The sequence below is a fragment of the Cryptomeria japonica genome, chromosome 3, assembly GCF_030272615.1.
Source record: "Cryptomeria japonica chromosome 3, Sugi_1.0, whole genome shotgun sequence".
Classification (NCBI taxonomy): Eukaryota; Viridiplantae; Streptophyta; class Pinopsida; order Cupressales; family Cupressaceae; genus Cryptomeria; species Cryptomeria japonica.
The window spans coordinates 955,025,707-955,050,268 of record NC_081407.1 but is presented as its reverse complement, the minus strand read 5'-3'; the positions used below and the strand labels follow the sequence as shown (position 1 = coordinate 955,050,268).

Genomic DNA, 24,562 nt, shown 5'->3' with positions numbered 1-24,562 from the left:
AAATAAGGACTTATGCGAAGATTATGATGACGTATATGGGAACTCTATGAGGACGATAATGAGGACGATGCAAGGAATTATGCAACTTCTAAGGATGATAATAAAGACGTAAATGAGGACTATGTAAGGACTATGTGAGGACTATGGTTACAAGTGTGTAAACTTTTGAGTTTTGATGTTTCAAAAATGGACTTTGTTTTCAGTAATTCCATGTGTAGGACAAGTTTTTCCATTTTCCAAGTCTAAGAATAATTGTTTAGAGGTAGATATAGCTGACTGAACTGGTTTTCAAACAGTCTCAGAAAATTCAGAGATACGTAGGATAGGGCCTGAAATAGCCCAAATAACTGTCTCAATATTGGTCTGATACAATGATACATAAAAAGACACAAAAGACAATCTTAGGCTGGAAAGTGGACACCATTCAATGAGGCCCCCGCAACAAAATACTGAAACAAGATGGACAAATAGAGAGTCTGGCAACACTGGCTCCACTCCATGACACACACTTCTCGGGCATGTCGGTCTCTCTTGCCCCGAAGATCTTATCACTGAGAGATTTATGTCTCATAATTCAAAGTACATGAGGAGTATCTACGGGGTACAATCCACACTCCCATAATCACCAAATGTAGGATTTTGGCTACTAAGTTGGTTCTTATTGTAAAATTTTGAGGGGTCCCGATCCAACAACAGATTCTCAGAGCAAGCCACTTAAGAATTTAGCTAAGCTTATCGGTGCAAGGAAGGCCCCCACATACGTCGAATTCAATCAACACTCTAGCCGCTTGACCAATATGTTTATATAGCGGCTCAAAAAACCCGCTCGAGAGTACGCTGGGAGAGATGATATCCCCAAAGTGTCCCAATTCGAAGTACCTTTGCGGGGTGATGAAATCCCTAGTCAAAGATACCCCTCTTTACTTGAAATAAAATAAAATTGAGCATCGTTGTCACCTTCTCCCTTTCTCCCAAGACCTGGAAGGCGAGTGGAAGGTAGTTAATGCAATAGTAGGTCCACCCCAAACATGATAAAAGTTCTTTCCTTTAAGAAAATCAAATGTGAGTTAATCTATATGCAACCTAATTCACGTTCATTTTAAAGCCTAAATTGAGGTGTTGAATACGCATGCACATGTCAATTTTAAACACCAAACTGAAATGTGAAGGCATGCATGTCAATTTTAACCATTGTTAATTTTAAGCCCAAACTGAAGTGTTACACATGCATGTCCATTTTAAACCATTGTTAATTTTAAGCCCAAAAAATGAAGTGTGAGAGCATGAGTGTTTATGATCTAATGCTAATCCGATCCTCTCTATAAATTCGCCATAGGCTGCAAACAGATGATTAGTAACCAAATAAATTCCACAGAAAATAAAGAACTCAATTATGACAGAAACGAATGCGTGATGATACCTGCGCGTTTGTGTGACCCTGAATAGGCGATTGTGTGATTCTGATTGCGTGATCCTGACAAAGCGATTGTGTGATGATAACAAGGCGATTGTGTGATCCACAGGCAGGCAACACAAAAAATTAAAATTGAAGCTAATTTTGATCAAAAACCTGCAAAACAAATTGTGAGGCTCTAGCAAGGTCTCTCATCATCCATTCAATGTTAATCAAATCACATTTTATCCTATATTAGAGAACTAAGCTATTGTATCTGTCAATGGCTGGTTGGTCTTCTAGATCTGGTATCTTCTTTTCCGCTTTGAGAATTTGCTGATGGCGTCTGGCTTGTCTTTTTTGCTCCTTTGTCCTCCTGGTACCTGAAATTTTGAATTGTACCTTACATGCCATAAACTGACATAACAAAAACATGCAATAAAAATAATCTATTTCTAGATTTACCCAAATTTCATGCAGAATTACACAGATTAGAGAACATAAAAGAAATACGAACAAAATAATCAGAACAACAATATTCCTAACGAATGCGTAATAATGTTAGAGCGATTGCGTGATCCTGTGTAGGCGATTGCATAATGGGTTCCGTATGAATGCGTAACCCTATCTGCTCGATTATGTATCCTTGTCTATGCGATTGTGTGATGATGCAAATACGATTGCGTGACGAATAGTTATATTTTGAAATCCGTGCAAAACCTGCAAGAAAAGGAAAAAATCCACATGATTTGTAAAAATAACACAGAAAACAAAGAAGGTTAATTAGCTGTTGTTCACGTCGGGTTCACCAAAATGTGCAATGCTCAAATTCATCATTGCTAAATAGGAAATAAGGAACATCATGAATCCTTTAACTATCTAAGCAATTCGAACAAAAACCAATGAAATAATGATTAAGAAACAAGAATGTAAAATATGTTAATCAAAACTCCCTATTCCATGATCGCATATGACTTCCATTGTTCTTCTCCTCTTTGTGGTATGGTGGCTCTTAGATATTGCGCTGGCAACCTGCAAATGACACAAAGATTCGAAGTTCATGATTTAGAGTAATTGTCCAGGATGGAGGAGGATTGAAAATGGAGATTGAATGCTCAATTTATAGATAATTGGAGAGGATTGATTGAAAGGTAGAACAAATTGATCAAGAGGTGAAACTCAGGTGAGCTCACATGCTGATTGATAGTTGAACTCCTGATTTGGAGGTGAAACAGAATAGATTGAATAGATTAAATGAGTTAACTGATTGAGAAAAAACTAACTGAAGGAAGAAAAAGAATGATTGGAGGATAATTAATTGATGACAAAGAAAGCTTCATTTAGAAAAAGCTAACTAGAAGATGAAAATAGAGACTGGAGAGATAAATGATTGAATTAATTAATTTAGCATGTGCTTGCACTTTGATTTAGGTTTTTAATTTAAATCTTTGCATGAAATTTATTCAAATAATTGAATTTATTTTAAATTCAATTTAGTATTTGAATATATTTAGAACTTGACTTTGATTTTCAATTTGATTTTTGAAATCATGCACATGTGATTGAAATTTAGAAGAAATTAGAAGAATTTGGGGATTTGGAAATGGAATTAGAAGAATTAATTAGCTAATTAAATAATTTAAAGAAACTATTTAATTATTTTAGAAATGGAATTTAATTAAATAATAAAAATTATTTAAATTAAAGGATTAAATCACAATTAATTAAATAATAAATATTTAATTAATATTTAGAAAAAAGGTTAATGATTAATTGATTAGAGATAGAAATTAAAAATAGAATTTATTTAAATAGTAAAGATTATTTAAATTGGGGAATTAATCTAAATTAATTAAATAATAAATATTTAATTAATATTAGAATATGATTAAAACGATTAAATAATGATAGAATAAAAAATAGAACAATTACTAAGATGATGAATTATTTAACTAATTAGACGAATAATTAGTACATGATCAATGAGACATTTTTAGATGTCTGCGTTCTTTTCATCAATTTATTTTATGCTTTTTTTTCTTGTTCCTTTCACTTTTTGTGCCAAATCAGCTACTTTGAATGGTAGCATTGCATTTTTATCATTAATAATGGATGTCCATATACATTGCTTTAAAATTAATTAAATTATAAATATGATTTAGCATATAGATTTGAGAGTTTAGGGTTGTATATAGTTTTTTTTTATTTGAGAGTGATTGAATTAGTTTGTTTTTAAAGTTAAATGAACAAAATATATTAGTTTCTGAATTTAAGATAATATTTATATATTAAATAAAAAAATATTCAAATTTATGAAGATATATTAGTTTCTATGTTTAGGATAAAAATTATATATGAAAATATATTAGTTTCTATGTATAGGATAAAGTTTATATATTAAATAAAATATATATATTCAATTTATGAAAACAATTGTACAAATTAGCAATTTTATATAAGTTTTAGTATAATTATAATATGCAAACAACACATAAAATGAATCAAGAATATCTCTTGATGTACTTACATTTTTTTTTTACTAAAAATAGATATGATAATTTTATATTTTACTTAATTCAACTCAATTATTTCATTCTCCACCCCACCTTATACATATCTGAATTTTAGATCACTTCTTACTTACCCCTACCCTAAAAATCTAATAGACTATAGAATAATAATAATAATATCTTAAATTTACAAATAAGTTGAACAGATACACAATTTTGGAAAGATTTTGTTTTATATAGATAAATATCATCTAGTCAAAGTACCCTATGGAGAGAATTTTTTTTTAATGAATACCATATCTCACTCGATCATCACATGCTGCATGTGGTTATTTGAATTTTTTTTTGCACTAGTGTCAAGTTAAGTTGTGAATTAGTAATTTTCAAGGAGATTAGAAGTATTTCTGTGAGAATTCTGGTTGTAATAAACTCTCTAATTCCAAACACAGTCAATTATAGAAGATGACGATGGATGCCAGCTCTGCACCAAGTTAAAAAGGAGGCCACATACACACTGTCTGGTCAGACAACACTGTAATCGTTTGATCAATTTCTCTTAATTTTATCGGGGTTGAGCTCACTTCTGTTGTCAGGCAACCCTCATCTAAGGAAACAAGTTCCAAAACAATAACAAATTCTTTCAATATATGAAAAAATCTGCCAACCCAGATCGCTCACCCACCGAAATGGCCCGAGTAAATTCATGATTCATAAGAGATTCAGCGATACAGAACTCTGTAAAATTGCACGCAATAAGGGGCTCAGTCGACCTCAAAGTAAACCCAACCTTTGAAAAACCATAGATGAAACATACCCACCTTATAACTGTTACTGATTCACATCCAAGACATAAGACATTGGAAATCATCAATTCAGAGATCTCCATGTAGCCCGAGTGACAGACACCCAACTGGTAAAACAAGTGGAGGATGAAATGCCCAGGCATATGCTTTGGTATTTAAACAATCTTATCCTAGAAGATTTGGTGCAGCAATGCATGAAACTAGAAAAGGCCTAAAAATAGAGGGGTGCCTTTTTTTTAATTTTTTTGTCTTTGGTGCTTTAGTCTGCATGATTTCAGACTTTTTTGTAGCTTTTCAGCGAGACATTCTGTGCAGTATGATACTATTCTTAGAGGCATGCGCCATGCAAATTTGATGGTTTTGCATGCTGCCCTCTTTCTTGCGTCCGAAGAATCAGTTTTGAAATGATATTCAAGTTTTCGTTTACTTATTTTAGTAATCATCCGAGTCTTCAGGTTCGATTTATTAGCCAATAAAATCAGTGAACTCCTCTGCTCATGCATTTCAGCAATTTAGGTCTTGTGTGTGTGCAAGGAGAATTTAAGTGGGTTGACAGTGTGTGAAAGTAGGATTTGTGTGTGTTGATAGATATGGGCCGTGCAATTGAAGATGGAGAGGAGTTTAGAGATATTGAGAGTGAGGAAGTAGGGCATGGGGAAAATGATTTGCATACACCTCTGCTTAAGAGGAGAGGAACATTCAGAGGGTCTATGATTGATGGCACATCACAGTTAGCAATCGTTGGTGCTAATGTTTCCCCTGTGGAGAGCTTGGATTATGAGTATGTTGCCTCGCTAACCCATGCCCAAATTTTCTTTTCCTTTTTTTCTTCTATTGGGTTCGTTTGATATTGAACCCAAAAGTAAATAAATCACTTTGCCCTGTTTTCTATAATGTTTAACCTCTGCAGAATTTTTTTAGATCTCAGACGTTAGCTTGTTTTGAATTAAATTATTATGGGGTAGTTTCCTTTGTTTTAGGTTATTTGCAAAGCTGTTTCTCATATTTGGACTTCGCGGATCTTAAAACTCAGATTTTGGGTTTTTTCTTCCGTCGTTTCGTAATTTTTTCTTATTTTATATGCGCATGATTATTGAGAATTATTTTGTCTTGCCTAGTTTGGATTTATTTTACATTCCTTGCAGGGTATGTTTATCATACTAGGCATCGTGGATCTTTAAATTCAGATATTGGTCTTTTTTTTCGTTTCTTGTTTTATTTGTTTTCTAATTTTATGTTTTTGGTTGCGTGCAGGATTATTGAGAATGATCTATTCAAGCATGACTGGAGGAGTAGGTCACGGGTTCAAATCTTTCAGTACATTGTCCTCAAGTGGACTCTGGCCTTTCTGATTGGCATTTTCACTGGGCTAGTTGGGTTCTTCAACAATTTAGCAGTTGAGAACATAGCTGGGATGAAATTTGTGATCACGTCCAACTATATGCTTGAGAAAAGGTATGAATATTGTCTGGCAGCCTGTTCATCAATTAATTTTAATCAATAAATTTCAGGTTTGCATGCTCTGATCCAATGGTCTACTGACCTGGAAATTACAATTTCTATAGGTTTCTTAGTTTATCAACGTGTTCCTCAATTTCTACTGTGATTGGGCTTTCTACGCTTTTAGATAAAGAAAACTTAAATGAACGTTAGTGTCTTCACCTAAAATGTACATGCAGTAACTTTACGTAAAATGAACATGTAATTACTAATATCCTGACCTAAAATGAGCATGCAGTAATATGCGATTCAACTGGTCTGTTGGATTAACAGGTTCTAAATGTTAGTTATGGTAACACCATCTAATTGGATGTGTTCTTTAATATCCTTGGAGAATACAGAGTCCCCATCCCATGGATGAACTGATTATACATGCTAGTTATGGTAATCTGAATCTCTAGGTGAAGTAACTTCAAGTTGGCCATGAATCTCCTATGTCTGTATTCCATTTGGTGTGTACTAAAAAGATAATGATCCTATGATTTCTATGGACTTTAGTAATGGCCTAATGATGTCCTGTCTGACTTTGTACACGGTTAGTAAGCTGAGAGTTCTTCTGGATATAAGTGTGTTAGTTTTTAGCATCAGTATTTCAGATCACATTGTCCACTGTTATTCTTAATTGAATTGATTAGAGAAGAAAAGATGGCTGTGGGCTAATTGATATCTAAATGCTTTTTGAAGTATTAACATCTTTGAAGATTGAACTGTTGCACAAAAATTAACAAATTGATATTCGTTTTAGTGCAGGTATATGCTAGCCTTTGCAGTATTTGGCAGCTCTAATTTGGTTTTGGCTCTCTTGTCAGCATTGCTGTGTGCTTACATTGCTCCCGCTGCAGCTGGATCTGGTATACCAGAAGTTAAGGCTTACCTTAATGGAGTGGATGCTCCTGCTATTTTGGCTCCAGGCACCTTGTTTGTGAAGGTATGTGTACCTTGGTTAAAGGATTCAAACATAGTACCCTAAAACTATGAATTCTCTGAGAACGTGGCATATTATTGCTTCATTGGTGATAATACAATTAGAAGAGCAAATGAGATGTTCTTAACTGGCTAAATTCTGTGATTGAAATACACAGACAAGTATGATTAAAATCTTATTTTAATTTAATTCATATTTGTGGGAGAGCATTTACATATCATTAGATCTAGCTTTAGTTTTCTCCTTTTAGAAAGGAAAAAGGTACTCCCCAAAACTGGCCAAATTATATGGTTGAGATACACAGACAAGTGTGATTAATTTCTTATTCTCATTGAATTTATTTTTGAGTAAGAGTATTGACATTTAGTTTGACGTAGCTTTAGTGTTTTTGTTTTGATTCTAGGTTGTATTGCGTTGTCAAGAATTTAAGTTTTATTACACATTCCGTTTTGTGGCTGATACAATGAGATCGAATCTTCAATTTTTACTGTAATAAATATGGGAACTTATTTGAGGAATTGGTCAGCCAATTCGTTTCACAGTAATAAATTCTTACCATAGTTATGGACTTTAGCATATCTGATGAGAAATTAGTTTAGTTTTATATTGCATATTGATTGCCTTCATTAACATTTTTCTGAAGTTGTTTGGAAGTTTGGTAGTCTTCCTGGAAATCGCTTTAATGGTTAATCTCAAATGAAGTTAAAATTAGGGATGGCTTACATCATTTTTTTCCGTCTCCCTCATGGAGGGAAGTTTATGGGGTTAGCAGTGGTGTAACTAAAAAGATATCTTTCTTTATAAGAATTTTCAGTTCACAATCTTTGTCATTCCTTGAATATAAAAAATAAATAAAAAGATCCAAATTCTCTCCTCTCTAGATGAGGGCTTTTCATTAAAAAAATAAATAACACAGAACAAACTATCAAGATAAAACTTCAGGTTTAGTATTCTGTATGAAGGACTGGTTTAGGTCTGATTTCATATTGGTGCTTTCCTTCGCTAGCTAGTCTCTGTGTATGTTTGGATTGGGGAATCTAAGTGAAAAGTTTAATAATTTTTCAATATTTATTTTCAATATTTATTTTCAATAAATTATAAAATTATACAAAGATTAACATATGTAGAGTGATGGGTATTCAGTTTGAGTTTCCTGCATTTCCCCTAAAGCTAGAAGGCATATTATGAGGCACATATGTATTCCACTCCCACTCCTTTAAGAAACATAGACATACAGTTTTCTTGAACTCATTCTTTGGATTTCATGGTGGACACTTTCATGCTCTAGTGCTCTTGAAGTATAATGTATTGATTGTGGCTTCTATGTGCAGATATTTGGTAGCATTGGTGCTGTGTCTGCTTCTCTGCACGTAGGTAAGGAGGGGCCTATGGTACACACTGGTGCATGCATTGCATCACTATTGAGCCAGGGTGGCTCAAGACGTTATCATTTGACATGGAGATGGCTGCGGTATTTTAAGAATGACAGAGATAGGCGTGATTTGGTTACGTGCGGTGCTGCTGCTGGAGTTGCTGCAGCATTTCGTGCTCCGGTTGGTGGAGTTCTTTTTGCACTCGAGGAAGCAGCATCATGGTTTGCCATTTTTCCTTCATTATGTTGTGACAAATTCATTCTAGATTTTCTGGAACATCGATATCTTTTATGTTTCACTGAAGGATTTGATGGTTCTTTTTTATCAGGTGGCGAAGTGCACTTCTTTGGAGAACATTTTTTACAACGGCAGTGGTTGCTGTAGTACTGAGAGGACTTATTGACTATTGTCAGACTGGTCACTGTGGTCTTTTTGGAAAAGGAGGCTTGATCATGTTCGATGTCAGTTCAGTGACAATATCTTATCATATCAGCGATCTGCTTCCAGTGATAATTCTTGGAGTTTTTGGTGGCATACTTGGGGGTCTTTATAACTATCTTTTGGACAAGATTCTGAGGGTTTATAGTCTCATTAATGAGTATGGAATCTACATCCTATTTATATTGATTATTGTTTTGATTCTCCTGATTGCAGAGTTTGATACAGTACAGTTTTATCTTTAAGTTTGATTCAAGGACACGTGCTTTTTGCTTCATGTGATGTCTAAATAATATTTGGTTAGCTGAATTTTTCGTTACTAATTATGTCTCTTCTTGCTTCCACCATTGATTGGTTTTTTAACTCTTAATCTCCAGTTGTAAGTGCACAACTTAATTTCTCTTTGGTTGTCTGACCAATATTCTGTTTGACATGGGTTTCTTTTGTACAGGAGGGGTCCCTTGTTCAAGTTGATTCTTACTTGCACTGTGTCTATTATCACATCTGCTTGTGCCTTTGGACTACCATGGCTTGCTAAATGTATACCTTGTCCTGAAGGATTGGAGGAGTCATGTCCTACAATCGGTCGTTCGGGAAATTTCAAGAAGTTCCAGTGTGAACCTGGTTATTACAATGATCTTGCAAGCTTATTTTTCAATACAAATGATGATGCAATTCGCAATCTCTTTAGTAGTGGCACAGCAACAGAGTTTCATTCCTCATCCATATTACTATTCTTCGGTGCAGTGTATGTGCTTGGACTTTTGACATATGGAATTGCAGTACCATCAGGTCTCTTCATACCTGTGATTTTGGCTGGTGCCACTTATGGTCGATTGGTTGGCATTTTAATGGGATCATTCACAGAACTGGATCAAGGGCTTTTTGCAGTGCTTGGTGCAGCTTCCTTTCTTGGTGGCTCAATGAGGATGACAGTTTCATTATGTGTAATTCTTCTGGAGTTGACTAATAATTTACTGATGCTTCCTCTAGTCATGGTGGTGCTGTTAATATCTAAGGCAGTTGGTGATGCATTTAACAGCAGCATTTATGACCAGATTGTTCACCTAAAGGGACTTCCATTCCTTGAAGCAAACGCTGAGCCTTATATGAGGCATTTAACTGCAGGTGATGTTGTTACAGGTCCTTTGGTGACATTTTCTGGAATAGAAAAGGTTGGCAATATTTTGCGGGTCTTGAAGAGCTGTACACACAATGGTTTTCCTGTAATAGACGAGCCTCCATTCTCAGAGGCACCTGTCTTATGTGGCCTTGTGCTGCGTTCACATTTAGTTGTTTTGCTGAAGAAGAAACTGTTCTTACCATCACAAGCATTTTCTAGTGCAGATTTTAGTCAGCAATTCACTTATGTTGAGTTTGCCAAGCCTGGTTCAGGGAAAGGCATCAAGCTTGAAGAAATAGAGATTAGTGCAGATGAAGAGGAAATGTTCGTTGATTTGCATCCATTTACCAATACCTCACCTTATACTGTTGTGGAGACCATGTCATTGGCAAAAGCACTGATGCTTTTTCGACAAGTTGGCTTGCGCCATCTTTGTGTGGTGCCCAAATCTTCTGGGGTATGTGTCTTTCTAGTTTTTTCTCAATCTTCATGCACATTTTAATTGGATATTTGATCAAAAATGTTCTGTTGGATTGTTATCTTATCATTAGTACATGACTTTGCAGAGACCTCCTATAGTTGGAATATTAACTAGGCATGATTTTATGGCGGAGCACATTTTGGGTCTCTTTCCTAATCTGAAGCAGAGTAAGTGGAAAAGGGTGCGCATTCGGTTATCTGTATTTACCACTATTATGAAAAATATCCCAATAATAGGTAATTACTGTTAGATCAACGAGTTGTCTTTGGTTCAAATGCTTTCTGATTCAGGAAAAAGATCAAAGGCTGATCGTAGCACCTTCCCTGGCATATGCTAGTTGTATATGCAATTCTTTTTTGTTGAGGAATTTGGCTTTGATCTTTTATTAAAAGATCTATTATCTATCCTGGAACTCAGGATAATCGGTTATTTAGGACAGGTCTTAAATATTTTTTACTTTTAAGGATGGGAATTTTGTATATGCCTTGTTTTGCATGTTGCATTTTATGCAGACAGATTCAGTGGTTGTTCCACCATCTGCTTTCCTGCACTGAGCAAAATTCTTTAGCCATCTGCTTTCCTGCACGCAACAAATTCTTTGGCCATTTCAACTCAATGAGCATTAGGTTTAATGTACAAGCCACTCTGAATTTTAGAATGGTCCATAAACATGTAAGGAGAGGTTAACTTCTCATAGCATGGTAAAATGGCGGTAAAAATGAGGATCACAAGATCCTGTTTAATGATGTAAAGATTGTAAGTTTCAAAGAGGACACCATTGAATATAAGATTTCAAAATATTGCTCGTTTCTTGCATGAGCAATGATCATTTCTTTTATATATCACATTGGATTGAATAAATGTTAAATCCACTGGCAGTATATGAATTCAATTGAATTATTTTGTATGCATTTGCTTCATAACATGTCTCTCATAAGTTTCCAAGCATCCAAGCCATTTTTGAGGTGTCAGTGGTATTTTCATGTTCTTGGTAATTATCTTTCTGAAAACGCCTCAATTTGAAATACAAACGTGGATTTGCAGAACTCAAGTATCCATGTATTTAAAATTGTGAAAGGAATGAACTAGATTGTAAAGTCCATAGATGGAACTGAATTCATGACTGTCACAAGGTTTTGCTCTATGAAAATCGTCTGTAAGGCATAAAAACTAATGGTGAAAGGTCCAGAAGATTCTGTTTTGGCATATGTTATTGTGGAAAATTCTGCATTTTGCTGAAATTTTGTGGGATCTGTTGTTGCCAAAGCTATCTTGTGTCCTAGAAAAATTTGGCAATAAATTTTGTGATCTCTACAATTTACCATACATCATTATTTTTTTAATGCAGCCCAAGTTGTGAATATACCATAATTGTATTTGTAAAATTTTACAATGCAACTTCATGACGGTTAAACAGACATGAAAAGCACTGTAGAACCCACAATCAAACTACTTGTGGAATGGAATCTTTTGCCAAAACTCAAAACTGGGGGCTTCGCAAGGAACTCTACTTTTAAAGACTTGGAGAGCCTATTGAAGGAGGAAATAGCTGGCTGAAGCTTAAGTGAGCCTTAGAATGCCAGGTTTAGAAATTTTTGGTTTGGAGAACTGCGTGATTGAATTCTGGGCAAATAAAATGCATAGTTACCGACTTTAATGTCAACAGTGGGTAAATAAACTTTGATCCATGTCTTGTGGATACAAGGTTTATAGCATCATAAATTTTATAAGAGTAATGGCTTCCACTGAAATATTCTTTAGCAGCAAGCATGGACAGTGTCAGAATGCATAGTTGCTAAACAATTTGTCTTCCTTATGCATGGCTTGCAGAAGTTCGAATCACTCTTTGCATCATTTGATAGTGAGGTCTGTATTAGAGACAGTTTTTTCTTTTGGCTGGGGGATAAAGGAAGATCAATTGATAGGGGATAGAAGGATGCGGATGCAGAGCTTATGGAAAACTAGATGCCTTGTAAATGAGGAACTATTACAAGTATTATCCAATAGAGAAACATGGAAGCTTTATTTGAGCAAGTGTAGTTTCAAGCACGAGAGAAATTTTGAGGTAGATAGATTTATAGGTTGGTTTCAAGAACTTGAGCATTCTTTTCGTCATGGAGAATAATCAAAAGGCATATGGATTCTTTCCTAAGATGGAAACTTTTTAGCGTCAATTTGATTTCCTATTTTAATTAAAGATTTGAAGCAAACTTAGTATCTTGTAATGTATACCACTGATTTTTCTGTTTTTTCCGTTGAAGTAGTTTTTTGACACAAATGTTTTGCTGATACAAAAGTAAATGCTTTATAATAAACCGATCTGATTTATTTCATTCATTTATAGCATAATACATGTTTTGGAAACAACATTAACATCACCCAAACTGGAAATAGCAATGCCAAACATCAGTACTAATTATTTTCAGTCATTACATTAGTTAAATACCTCTTATTTGTAGCCTAATCAGTCATCTCAGGTCTGATGTAGAGGGCAGATTTGGGACAGTCAATAACAGTGACTTAGGCTGGGGTCCAGTGGAGGGGGGCTTCCTAAAAAATAGAGCTGGAGTTAAAGAGATTTTTTAGGAAAATTTTTAAGCTGGTGGTCCCATAAATTTTGTAGTGTAATTTAGCTTAAAAATTTAAGCTCCGAAATTTAAGGAAACTGGTGGTCTCATGAATATAATTTCTTTGTATGTGCATAATAAAAACAACTAAAAATAATTAATTTCCCTCCAAAACTATTTTGTAATAGAAATAAAATTTAGATGTTTGACAAGTGGCAGATACATCCCTAAGCTGGTGGGGCAATTTGTAGCCCCACCCTTTTTTCACCCGCTCAAATTTGCAGGCCTAAAAGGTAGGGGCTTCTAATTTTTTTTGGAAAAGATTCCAAATAATCCCATAGCACGATTTTTATTTATTCATGAGACCACCACTTCCTTTAAAATAGAGCTTAAGCCCCCCTCATGGAACCTCTGCCTTAGCAAAATCTTAAAGTGACTGAAATTAATGCTCGAGGAGGCTGCTGTGGTGTCAACATTACCTCTGAACTTGTAAACAGGTCTCTAAAACAACTCAGGGATATACAGCAGCAAGGAATACCCCATTTTTGATTGACCAATACTCAAACCCTGCAAGATACACTGCTGTAGCTGATTGCTGCTCTTTGGTACTTGGGCGGCTAACTCAAGTCACCTTCAAACCCACTCCAAAATACCTCAAATCACCTCTGAATTCTTTGCAAACTCTCCTCCCAAATTTGATTCCTCAGCAAGAAGGATATTAAGTCCTCAAAATGCAGATTAAAAACAAGAATGCTTCACACGTGCCAAACCAGGGTTAGGCACTATCCTCTAGTGGGGGCGATTTCATTATAAAATTAACTGTGCACAAAACACTGCAAGTGACATGGAAATGCATTGGTGGGTAGCTAGAAATCCAATGAATCAATACTTTAGTTTTGTGTCAAAACATGATTCCTTGTGTAGTTGAAATGGTACGGCTAGAGCATTGGAAAGGTACCCAAAACTTGCAAAATCCCACACAACAATCCAAAACTCACACTAGATGCCAAAAAAACTGAAAACCCAATCAGAAAACCTTGTATATCTTCATTTTCATCAATACCCAGTGTTGCCTAAGTTTTGCACCCTACTTTTCGAAAGTGTCACTTTTTACATCTAAGTTGATCCAATTACTGTTTAGAAGCCTTGGCATCCTCAAGTAATATGCCTTTGTTCTTGAAGTCCTTGTAAAACTATAAACAATTAGTCATTTTGTGTCTAGTCGAACTTTGTTGTCGGTTTCAAATCCATCGTTGGATTTCAACAAGGTTTTCACAACTTGTTCGGAGCTCAATGAAACCTTTGGCGTGGTCTAGTCTAGTCTTTTCAAAGCTTTTAAGTCTTCATCAACTTTTGTCTATGGTTTCAAAGCTACTATTGAAGCTCTATAGTGTTCTTGCAATTCGTCCAAGGCCTTATGGGTCTTTGTTTTCCAAAGCTATTCAAAATGGTCAAGTTCCTTTCTCTTCTAAAGTGGCGGACATAAGACGAGTTTTACAAACTTGGTCAGAGGCCACTAGGGTTTTCACAACCTAGTGTTTCTCCAAAGGCTTTTCTTTCATTATAAAGTTCTCAAAGCAAAAGAAAGAAGAAAGATCTCTTCTAAGGCGACAAAGATTTGGAGTTCTGAAACACAGCAGAGGCTGACAAGGTTTCTACAACCTTGTTAAGACTTTGATGAGACACTCAAAACTAAAGAAAGGAAGGTGAAGGAAAGGAAAAGATTGTTGCAGATGCTCAGGATAATCAATGCATAATTTGGATGGAAAGCCTCAAATGGAAAGACACCTTCCTTAAGTAGAATATCAAAGAACAAAGAAATTGTTGAAGGATTCTAATAAGATGTTGAATGATATTGCTCAAGGATTTGTAGATATATGGTGTCAGGGTAAGAAGAAAGATAATTCTAGAGATGCTGCCACAAATGAACTTAAAGCTGAGTTTGAAAACATAATCGATACACTTTCGAATCCAAAGACCTTCAATGAAGCAAACTTGAACAGATTGACAAGGATCGACTTAGCATTGAGTTGGTATACAAACTATGCAAAGACCTATGCTATTAGGAATGAAGTGGTTTAGTCTAATAGGGTGCTATGGAGGTTAAGGACACAAAATGTCCTCGTTCCCAACGAACAAGGAATTCCAGCAGTGCTGCAAGCAGTCAAAGGCTACAAGGTTTGAGTAGTAGCTCAACAACCAACCTAGCAAGATGGTGCCAACATGGACCAATTGCAAGCGCCACCTGAGCCTTAGTGTTAGTGTTTCTTTTCTATTTGCAAAGTTTAAATGTTTATTATCTCAATGTATTTAAACCTTTATTTTGAAATGATTATTGAAAAAAGAAAAGAATCAATTTTAAGAACAATTGGGGAGATACTTATTTGAACGATATGATTAACGGATTATTGAAGGGTCCAATTTTTTTATCCCATTAGGTAAGAGTGCGAATCAATCAAATTGGAAGATCAATATAAATTTTGTGTTGTTTCTGAGAGTTTCTTTGTCTTTGTGCATTGAATTGAAAGTGTATTCATATTTTGTTTTAAGTTTGTGAACTTAAGCATTTGAATGTCATTTCCTTTGAGAATGTCATTATCTTAGAAATTCATGGTAATAACTTTCTCGTCATACAACCAAATTTGGATTGGGTTCACGTTCAACAAAAAATAATTTTTCAACTCAATACTTTGGCTTGGAGACATAGAAGGAATGTTTTTGAGTACATGAGGTCCTTGAAGAAGAAGAGGAACAAGCCCAATGGCTAGTAGTAGTTTTTGGATGTGTTGTGGAAACATGACCCCTCAACCAAATCAGCATCAAGAACAAAACCAAAATCAACTACAAAATCGTGGACAATAGTCGTGGAATTAGCTTGCTAGAAATATTCACAATCTTTCGGTATCAAAAGCAAACTAGAGTTTAGAAGGTTCACCAGAAGTGAACATAGCAAAGGGGCTATTGACTCTACCTTTCAAGCACCCCAAAGCGTAAACTTATCATAGGCTTTACTCCCTTCTAGAAGAGAAACATACCACCTTCACCACCAAAGAATACTACACAATTCCCTACTTGTCAAGCATTAGTGTTACATGGTATTATTATTCCAACTTCCGTTAATTTTGTTTTTATGATAGCTCAACTAGTACCATGGGGTGCAACCATTGGTCCTCTTAATATGGAAGTGCAATTAAATGATCTGCCTAAGGGCTTTAGGAAAAACTTACCCACGTTTAGGGGTGACGGGAAGATCTCAATAGATGAACATTTAGCTGCCTTCTATGCCACATGCAAAATTTTGAGAGTTCAACACGAAGATGTTGTAGTAAGGTTGTGTTGATGGGCCTTTTGATACACTTAACACAAGCTAATTAAAACTAGGCTTCTCTTGAAAGAGGTAGGGAAGAAAGTATTCCAAACCTTCCAAGGTCTCTATTGTTGGGTCACAACATTGTGAGGATAATTAAGTATTCACATGACTTGTTTCAATCAAGGGGTCTGCTGGTCACAAGCAAAGCACATATACTGAATCTATACTAAGTAAATAAAATCAAAAGATATGCCAGGGTTGCAAGAAAGAACGGAAATGAAGCAAATAAACCATGCAACTACAAAATAGATAGATTATGCAACCTGATATTATCAACAACATTCAAGACAACATTAAGCATGACTTCCCATTGACATGCAAGATCATCGATTTGCATGCAAATATAGCAAGATTCTTAAGAGCAAACTTTTCACAACATTGTTCATTCTTTATACACCATTAACATGCACAATATAATTTATAGAACAACGATGCTTCGAACAATCAAATGCTATCTAGATTAGAGGAAGATACCAAATCACAGAAAAATACCAATTTCGAAGAACATGATTCATTGAACAGGCGATCCATAAATAGTTTTCATTGATTCAAAAGCAACAAAAATCACATATACTGTAGTTGTGCTATTTTCTACAAAGATCTTTAAACTTCAAATGCATGAAAGATAAAATTCTAACTATTGGCCTCAACTAATCAATTCTCGGATCCTTACAATGATCTAAAAAATTACATTTATAGAACCCGAAATCCTCAAGGCTTAGAATAAATCTTGCCCAAAACTTTTCTACAAACTAGAAGGAGACACAATTAACACGCAGGTTACTGCACTCAAGCCTAAGTCAACTACCCAAAAATGTGTTATTATCAACTGGAGCTAGTAGTTGTACTCTTCCTTCTATACAGGTTTATCCATTGAGGGCATCGTAGAAGCATGCATTCCAAGGAAAACTGTTTCTTAGACATATTGTTCAAAACTGAAGTTTACTCTTCAAGCACTCCAAGTTGTATCCATGCACTACAATTGCTCTTCCTTAATTGAAATAATTGAGTTCATATCTCTTGCTTTCCGCATGTGCACTTCTTGTTCTTTTTCTTAAAGCTATTGTAGTTCTCCAAGTAATAGTCAATTGAAGATAGGGGCAGATCTGGGACATACTCAATGCAGAATTTGGAGACTTTGATGGTCTCCCTCAACTTTCCATTTTATCAACTAAGTCATCCACCACCTTAGTCGCTTGGTAAGATTACAAGGTAAGATAAATGCATCTCTTCATTAACAATGCATCAAACTTAACTTTTGGAGAGAACTTCTCTGCGGCATATTGGTCCTAATCTTTGAGTACCGATTCTTGGATAACCAAACTATCCCGTGTTCCTGTGGGTACACGCTCCCCTAGTACCTTTACAACATATTCTTCATATCCCTTTAACAGATCTAGGAAAGAAGGGTGTCCTTTCATCATCTCAGCCCTTTATTGCTCAATTATATCCTTCTTGAACTGTAAATACACCCTTGAAGAATAGTAATATCTTCACCTCCAAGCAAGTCTTCTTGTTTGATCATATCTTCTCCCAGGTCTTTGATCTTCTTCAATATCTGAATTTGTTTTTCATATTTTTGGGATTGAGCATCCCACTGAGTTGAAAGAGAAATCATGGCCTTCTCCAAGAAACAGGCATCTTCATATATCTCCATAGTCTCTTGTAAAAAGAGTTTTACCTTCTCTAGCTGGTCACTAGCCCACATGTCCACAATTGACGCTTTATCCTTCATAGTGTATATAGATTTGATCTCCTGTCGAGGTAGTGTTGAGGAAGAGGGTCGCGTATCTGTGGACCCTGAGTTAAGAGGAACTGCCAAGTCCATAAGTACTTGTCTATATTGTTCCAACTGGGGTTTGACCTTGTTAGAGTTATCATGTATTAGCTCATAATTATTTATTTAATCATTAGTCTATTATCCTCTACACTTAAGCTAATCTTAGGTATTTAATAATATTATAGGTATTTAAGAATTATTCTAATTATTAAATACGCATTCTCATTTCGGGTTGCACAATCTCCTTTTATAAGGATCGTATTGTATTTATTTTTCATTCCCTCTCCGAATGATAATCTTTTTCTTCAGAGCCATTATTGCTTTTTTGCCTCCATTCTTCTCTTGTGACAAGTATTTTGCTTGCAGGTGTTCTTGGGATCTCTGAAGTTATTTCTCAACTTCTTCATGGTATCAGAGCTGCTTCTTGTTCTTGATTTTTCAAAAGATTTTTTGGAGCTTTGAGGGTTTCAGACTTAAGAGTTTTTTTTCTTTTGGATATGGGGGTAGCCTTTTTTTTTGTCATTTTGGGCTCAAACAGACCACACGATTGTGCTTAGAGCGCCCAAAAACCCTTATTTCCATATATAATTTATCCAATTTGGACAAAGTTGACTTCTGGAGCAATTTTTCTTTTGCTCAGGGTCGTACAACCTCCTTTTGCACATGGATCGAGGTGATTTTTACCATATATATATATATAATTTTTTTTTTTGTTAAGTAGTTTAACGACTTGTAGGCCGACATGACTTACAAGCTGTTACCGCTTCATCAACGGTTTACAACTGCTACCGCAACGGTTCCCTTGGCCGTTACGGTCAACGACCTCATCCACTGCCGCTGGCGGTAAGCGTAGCTGCTAGCGGCCTCATCCGCTGCTGCCGGCGGTAAGCGTAGCCGCTAGTGGTTTCCGCTACCACCCAGCAGTCAACGTAGCTGCTAGCGGCTTCCGCTATTGCCCAACAGTCAGCTTAACCGCCGCCCCAATCTCCCTCCTCCGCCGCCTCCACTCAGCCGATCCGCCACCTCTGCCAACCTACACGCCACCTCCGCCGCCACTTCGCCTAGGCACCACGACCCTGCCACCAACAGGGAGGGGTTATTTTTTTTCGAGGCCTATTTGACCAAGGGGTGGTTTTTTCATCATAACTTGGGCAGACGGAGTCATTTTTTGAAAAAAAATATATCACTAGAAAGCTCTCTTCGAGCTCTTTTTAGATCTGGAGGTGAGATTTGTATTTTTTTTCATTTTTTTACCTATTTTTCGCTATCAAAGTCACAACTCTTTTCTGCACTCCGGGAGCCATAACTTGGGCAAACATACTCCTTTTTCAGCAAACGAATAGGCGTCAGAAAGGTCTTGGAGAGCCCTATTCAGATTTGGAGTTCATTGTTCCAGAAATTTTATCAGGTACACAAGATATTGTATGAAGCTTCTTTTTTGCTCTTGTTCTTTCTGGCTTTCAGATTGTACTGGGGTTTGGTTTTTCATCTTGTGGGGGGTGTTATTTTCTACTTTCTGTAATTTACTTCAAAAAATCAGAACACCTAAAACTCAAAAAAAAAACCCTCTTCTGCATCCTCTGTCTAGTCTGAAAGATCACTTAATTAAAAAAACACAAGAGTAGGTACATGTACACATGACAGTTTCTTCAGTTGAGCTTCTTACATCACATAACTATCACCTCTAGAAAGCTTGCATGACAAGGCTTCTCAAATCAAAAGGGTTGTGGTCCTGATTGGATGAGGCTCAACCTCAATTGTAACGTCCTTTTGAGATTCTTCACCACATGAATAAGATGGATGAGGCTATGGGTGTCATCTCCTTACATGTTTCATACAACTTTCTTTTTCACCTTGATGGTTTGCTCACTCCTCAGGCTAGGTGGTCCAAATTTGATGATCTTTTTGGTACCATCAATGAGTTTAGAGCATTAAAGATTGAGACAGAACTCACTTCCTTGTTACCTAATTCCTTTCCTCACATTGAGGACTTTCTGAACAAGTTTAAAACCACCAGATCTATCCTCCACAATTGTGGTAAAAATAAGACAAACAAAGTGTATCTACCTGATTCTCTCTAAGCTTCGAGGTCCCTATCAGATATTTGCTTCTACATTTTATTCTACTATAGATGCCTTAGGTACACGTTTCACCATGCCTACATTTGATGTGTTATGTGATCGCTTGACTCGTGAGCAAGCTCACCTCTCTTAGTTGGACACTCTCACAGGAATAAAGAACAAAGCGTTGGTTGCACAAACATCTAAAGAGAACAAGAAGCAGAAATCGAAACCTAAGAAGGATTCAGATGGCAGTGAGAGTCCCTCCAAGCCACCACCTAAGTCTGATTCTAAACCAAATTCCTATCCCAAATAGGAGAAATCTTCTAAGTATGGTGAGTCTTCCTCCAAGACTAAGAAGAAATCAGAAGAACTTTGCAGTTTCTGTGGCAATGAAGAACATCCAGTTTCCCAGTGTTGGAAACAATTAGAGGCTTTAGGGGAAGCCATGCAACAACATCATATTTCTCCTCCCCAGCCTCCTTCTTCCTCTTCTATAGGGAAAGGACATGCTCTTTCTGCATAGGCTATTACTTCTACATCCACTTGGATTATTGATTCAAGGGGTTCTCACCACATGACACACTCTCAACAACTTGTTACCTCACTTGCTCATAGTGATACGTTACAAATTGCAGTTGGTGACTCAACACAACTTTCAGTTTCAGGTTCAGGTACTGTTCCATTGACAGGTGGTTGTATTCAAGATGTTCTTCTGGTTCCTGAGTTATTAGATAGCTCCATGATACTGATTTGGTTGTGGCTACTGGCAGTGTTGATCCCGATTCTTGGTTATACAAGTTTGATGGCTTTGAGAGTCCAGATGGTTCAGGTGTTTCTCTTATAGTAGATGAGCACACAGACACTTGTGATTGGGCTCCCTCAGATATCCTATACTAATGGTGTATGTTGAGGTTGTGCACTTTGCAAGCATCACCAGGATTATTTTCCTATAGGTAGCGCCACACGTGCTAAGGTACCCTTGGATTTGGTACACAATGATCTTATGTTATTTCTGACTCCCTCTTTTTCAGGGTCCAAGTATGTGCTCACATTCATTGATGACTTCTCTAGACGTACAAGGGTGTACTTTGTTAAGTACAAATCTGATGTCTTTGATTCATTTTGAGTCTGTAAGACATTTGTAGAGAAGAAGTCTGGTCTTTCTATCTGGAGGATACACATAGATAATGAGAGAGAATATGTGAATCAGGCTTTTATAGATTTCTGCATAGAGCATGGTTTGTAGCACCAGTTATCAGTTCCTCACACTCCTTAACAAAATAGTGTTGCTAAGAGAAAGAACAAGAAACACTACGGGAGATGGTCAATTGAATGCTCCAGTCACGTTCTATGCAGCCTTCCTTTTGGGCTGAAGCAGTTGATTGTGCCACTTATCTTTAGAATCGAATGTCTCACAAGGCATTGCGCCAGATGACTCTAAGGAGGCTTGGTCCCATTTCAAGCCTGATGTTTCATCATTCTGAGTTTTTGGTAGTGAGGCTTGGGAATTTATTCTAGATGCTCAGAGGAAAGTCATGGAGAGGGAGAGTTGACTATTGATATTTGTTGGCTACTGTGAGGATGTTAAGGCATACAAGTTGTTTGATCTTGATTCCCGAGAGGTCCGGTTAGGCGGGATGTCCAGTTTGATGAGCGCCTTCCTCAGATGGATTCTCCATCACCACCTTCTCCCTGACTGCCTCCTCCTCCCTCTTCATCTTTTGAGGATTCCTTATTCCTTGAGGTTGATGTAGATGATGGTCTGCCATCTCCACCACCACCACCATCTGCAACTCAACCTTTGCCCAAGTGGGCCCAGTTTATAGTTGATGTCGTTGGTTCTATGGCAGGTGATTCTTCAGATTCTCGTCATACTCGTGCGTATACATCTGGTTCTAGTCTTCTGAGTCATGCCATTTCAGATGATCCTCAGAAATTTTTTAGAGGCGACAGGTCACCTAGAGGGGGATAGGGTCATGGATGAGGAGTATTCTTCTTTGATGAAGAATCATACTTGGGATCTTTGTACTCTTCCGAAAGGAAGAAAGTTGGTTCGATGTAAGTGGGTGTACCGTACCACGTATGCTGCAGATGGTTCAATTAATAATTACAAGGCTCATCTTGTTGTGAAGGGGTTTTCTCTAGTGGAGAGTATTGATTACTCTAAGACCTTTGCTCCTGTCGCCAAGATGAATTCTATTCGCTTTGTACTTTCACTTGTAGCTTTACAGGGATGGACAGTTTTTCAAATGGATGTGAAGAGTGCCTTCTTGCATGGAGACCTTCATGAGGAGATCTATATGGAGCAACCTCAGGGATTTGTGCAGGATTCCTCTTTGGTTTGTAGACTTCAGCGTTCATTATACGGTCTCAAACAGGCCCCTCGGGCATGGTATGAGAAGATGGATTCTTTCTTGCTCTCCACACTCTTCGCACATTGTCATTCTGATCCCACAGTTTATATTCATCGTCAGGGAGATGATATAGTTATCCTTGTGCTATATGTAGCTCATCCTCCTTGATTCAGGATATTCATAAAGCTTTGATGGAGCAGTTTGAGATGACAGATCTTGGACTTCTGCACTATTTTTTGGGCCTATAGGTTATTTAGTCTTCCGATGGGATTTCCATACTTCAACAGAAGTATGCTCTTGATATGCTTCATAGATTTGACATGCTTGCTTGCAAGCTTGCACACACACCATTTCAGTCAAGTGTTGTTTTGTCTTCCACTTGTTCTACACCTACCGTGGATCCTACCTTATACCGACAGTTGGTTGGTAGTTTGTTGTACCTGACACATACACGCCCAAATCTTTCCTTTGTGGTTGGCCTTGTCTCTAGGTTCTCCCATGATCCCCATGATAGCCATTGGCAAGCTGCCAAACGTATTTTGAGGTACATTCGGGGCACTACATAGTTTGGCATTCACTATACCTCAGGATCCCCTCACATTGTTGGCTTCACTGACTCAGATTGGGCTGGTGATGCTCATGATCAAAAGTCTACTTCTGGCTTTGTTTTTTGCCTTGGTTCTGACCCTATCACATGGTCTTGCAAAAAGTAGTCTGCTACTGCATTATCATCTACAAAGGCTGAGTACTGAGCAACGGTGTTAGCTAGTGAGTCCAGGTTTTATGGCTTCGACAGTTGATGACTGAGTTTGGGTTCCCTCCTGATAGTCCCACTATTATTTGGTGTGACAATCAAAGTGCCATTTACATTTCCTGCAACCCAGTGGATCACTAAAGGACTAAACACATTGAGCTTGACATGCACTTCATTAGCAGTTGATTCAAGATGGCTTTCTCATCTTGGAGTACATTCCTACAGAGGAGCAGGTTGTTGACATCTTCACTAAACCTTTCGCATTTCCGCGCTACCTTTAGTTGCGCTTTATGCTTGGGGTGAAGGAAGTTGTCCTTGGGGGGTCTCATTGAGGCGTTCCTTCCTTATGTTTTTTTAGCATGTTTTTCCATCTCTTTTTGGAGTAGAGTTTTTTCCCACGTGGTTTTCTCTATTTCTCCGATTTATAGAAATTTGGTTGTGATTGGTTACCTCATCAAGCTTTGTTGCCGGGACCCAAAATTTCCTTCATCATGTAGTTCCATTTGCTTCATGCATTTAGTTTTTTAACTACCCCCTAGGTTCATCCTAAGGGGGGGTGTTAGAGTTATCATGTATTAGCTAATAATTATTTATTTAATTATTACTCTATTATCCTCTACACTTAAGCTAAACTTAGGCATTTAATAATATTATTAAATACACATTCTCATTTAGGGTTGCACAATCTCCTTTTATAAGGATTGTATTGTATTTCTTTTTCATTCCCTCTCTGAATGATAATCTTTTTCGTCAGAGCCATTATTGCTTTTTTGCCTCCATTCTTCTCTTGTGACAGGTATTTTTCTTGCAGGTGTTCTTGGGATCTCTGAAGTTGTATTTCTCAACTTCTTCAGATCTCTTGCTTGGACTTACGTTCCTTTTCAATCCTTGACTTATGGTAGCAATGGCTGCATCTAATGTGGCAATCTCTCCCCATTTGGTTTGTTTTCCTAAATTCACCTGGGAGACTTGGTAATTTGGTAGACTATGTTCAACCTCCTTTTCTGGTGCTAGAGTTTCTATGCTTAACATGACTTCACGCGATTCACTCCTTATTAGATGATGTAATTTTTTTGCTTTCTTGCTTTTCCTAGGAGTTTCAGCCATTACATCCTGGAGGGTCACCTT

General features: G+C 36.8%; 1 protein-coding gene across 2 annotated transcripts; it reads left to right on the top strand.

Annotated features, from left to right (window-relative positions):
- The first annotated feature begins 4,344 nt into the window (after nt 1-4,344).
- Nucleotides 4,345-11,391, top strand: LOC131035550 (chloride channel protein CLC-c). 2 transcript variants are annotated; one of them, XM_057967264.2, is made up of 7 exons: nt 4,345-5,487; nt 5,961-6,161; nt 6,957-7,134; nt 8,463-8,725; nt 8,833-9,102; nt 9,394-10,522; nt 10,632-11,391. In XM_057967264.2, the coding sequence occupies exons 1-7, from the start codon at nt 5,297-5,299 to the stop codon at nt 10,794-10,796; spliced, it is 2,397 nt and encodes a 798-aa protein (XP_057823247.1). In that variant the 5' UTR covers nt 4,345-5,296; the 3' UTR covers nt 10,797-11,391. The 2 variants fall into 2 exon arrangements, with proteins under 2 accessions (XP_057823247.1, XP_057823248.1); XM_057967265.2 differs by lacking the exon at nt 4,345-5,487 and having other exon boundaries at nt 6,031-6,161; nt 6,952-7,134.
- Nucleotides 11,392-24,562: the final 13,171 nt, after the last annotated feature.

Excerpts from the sequence above, each read along its gene's own strand:
- LOC131035550 (XM_057967264.2), top strand. The coding sequence starts at position 5,297 with ATGGGCCGTGCAATTGAAGATGGAGAGGAGTTTAGAGATATTGAGAGT. Across the intron at positions 6,162-6,956 it reads AACTATATGCTTGAGAAAAG|GTATATGCTAGCCTTTGCAG; the intron begins GTATGAATATTG and ends GTTTTAGTGCAG. Across the intron at positions 10,523-10,631 it reads TGGTGCCCAAATCTTCTGGG|AGACCTCCTATAGTTGGAAT; the intron begins GTATGTGTCTTT and ends ATGACTTTGCAG.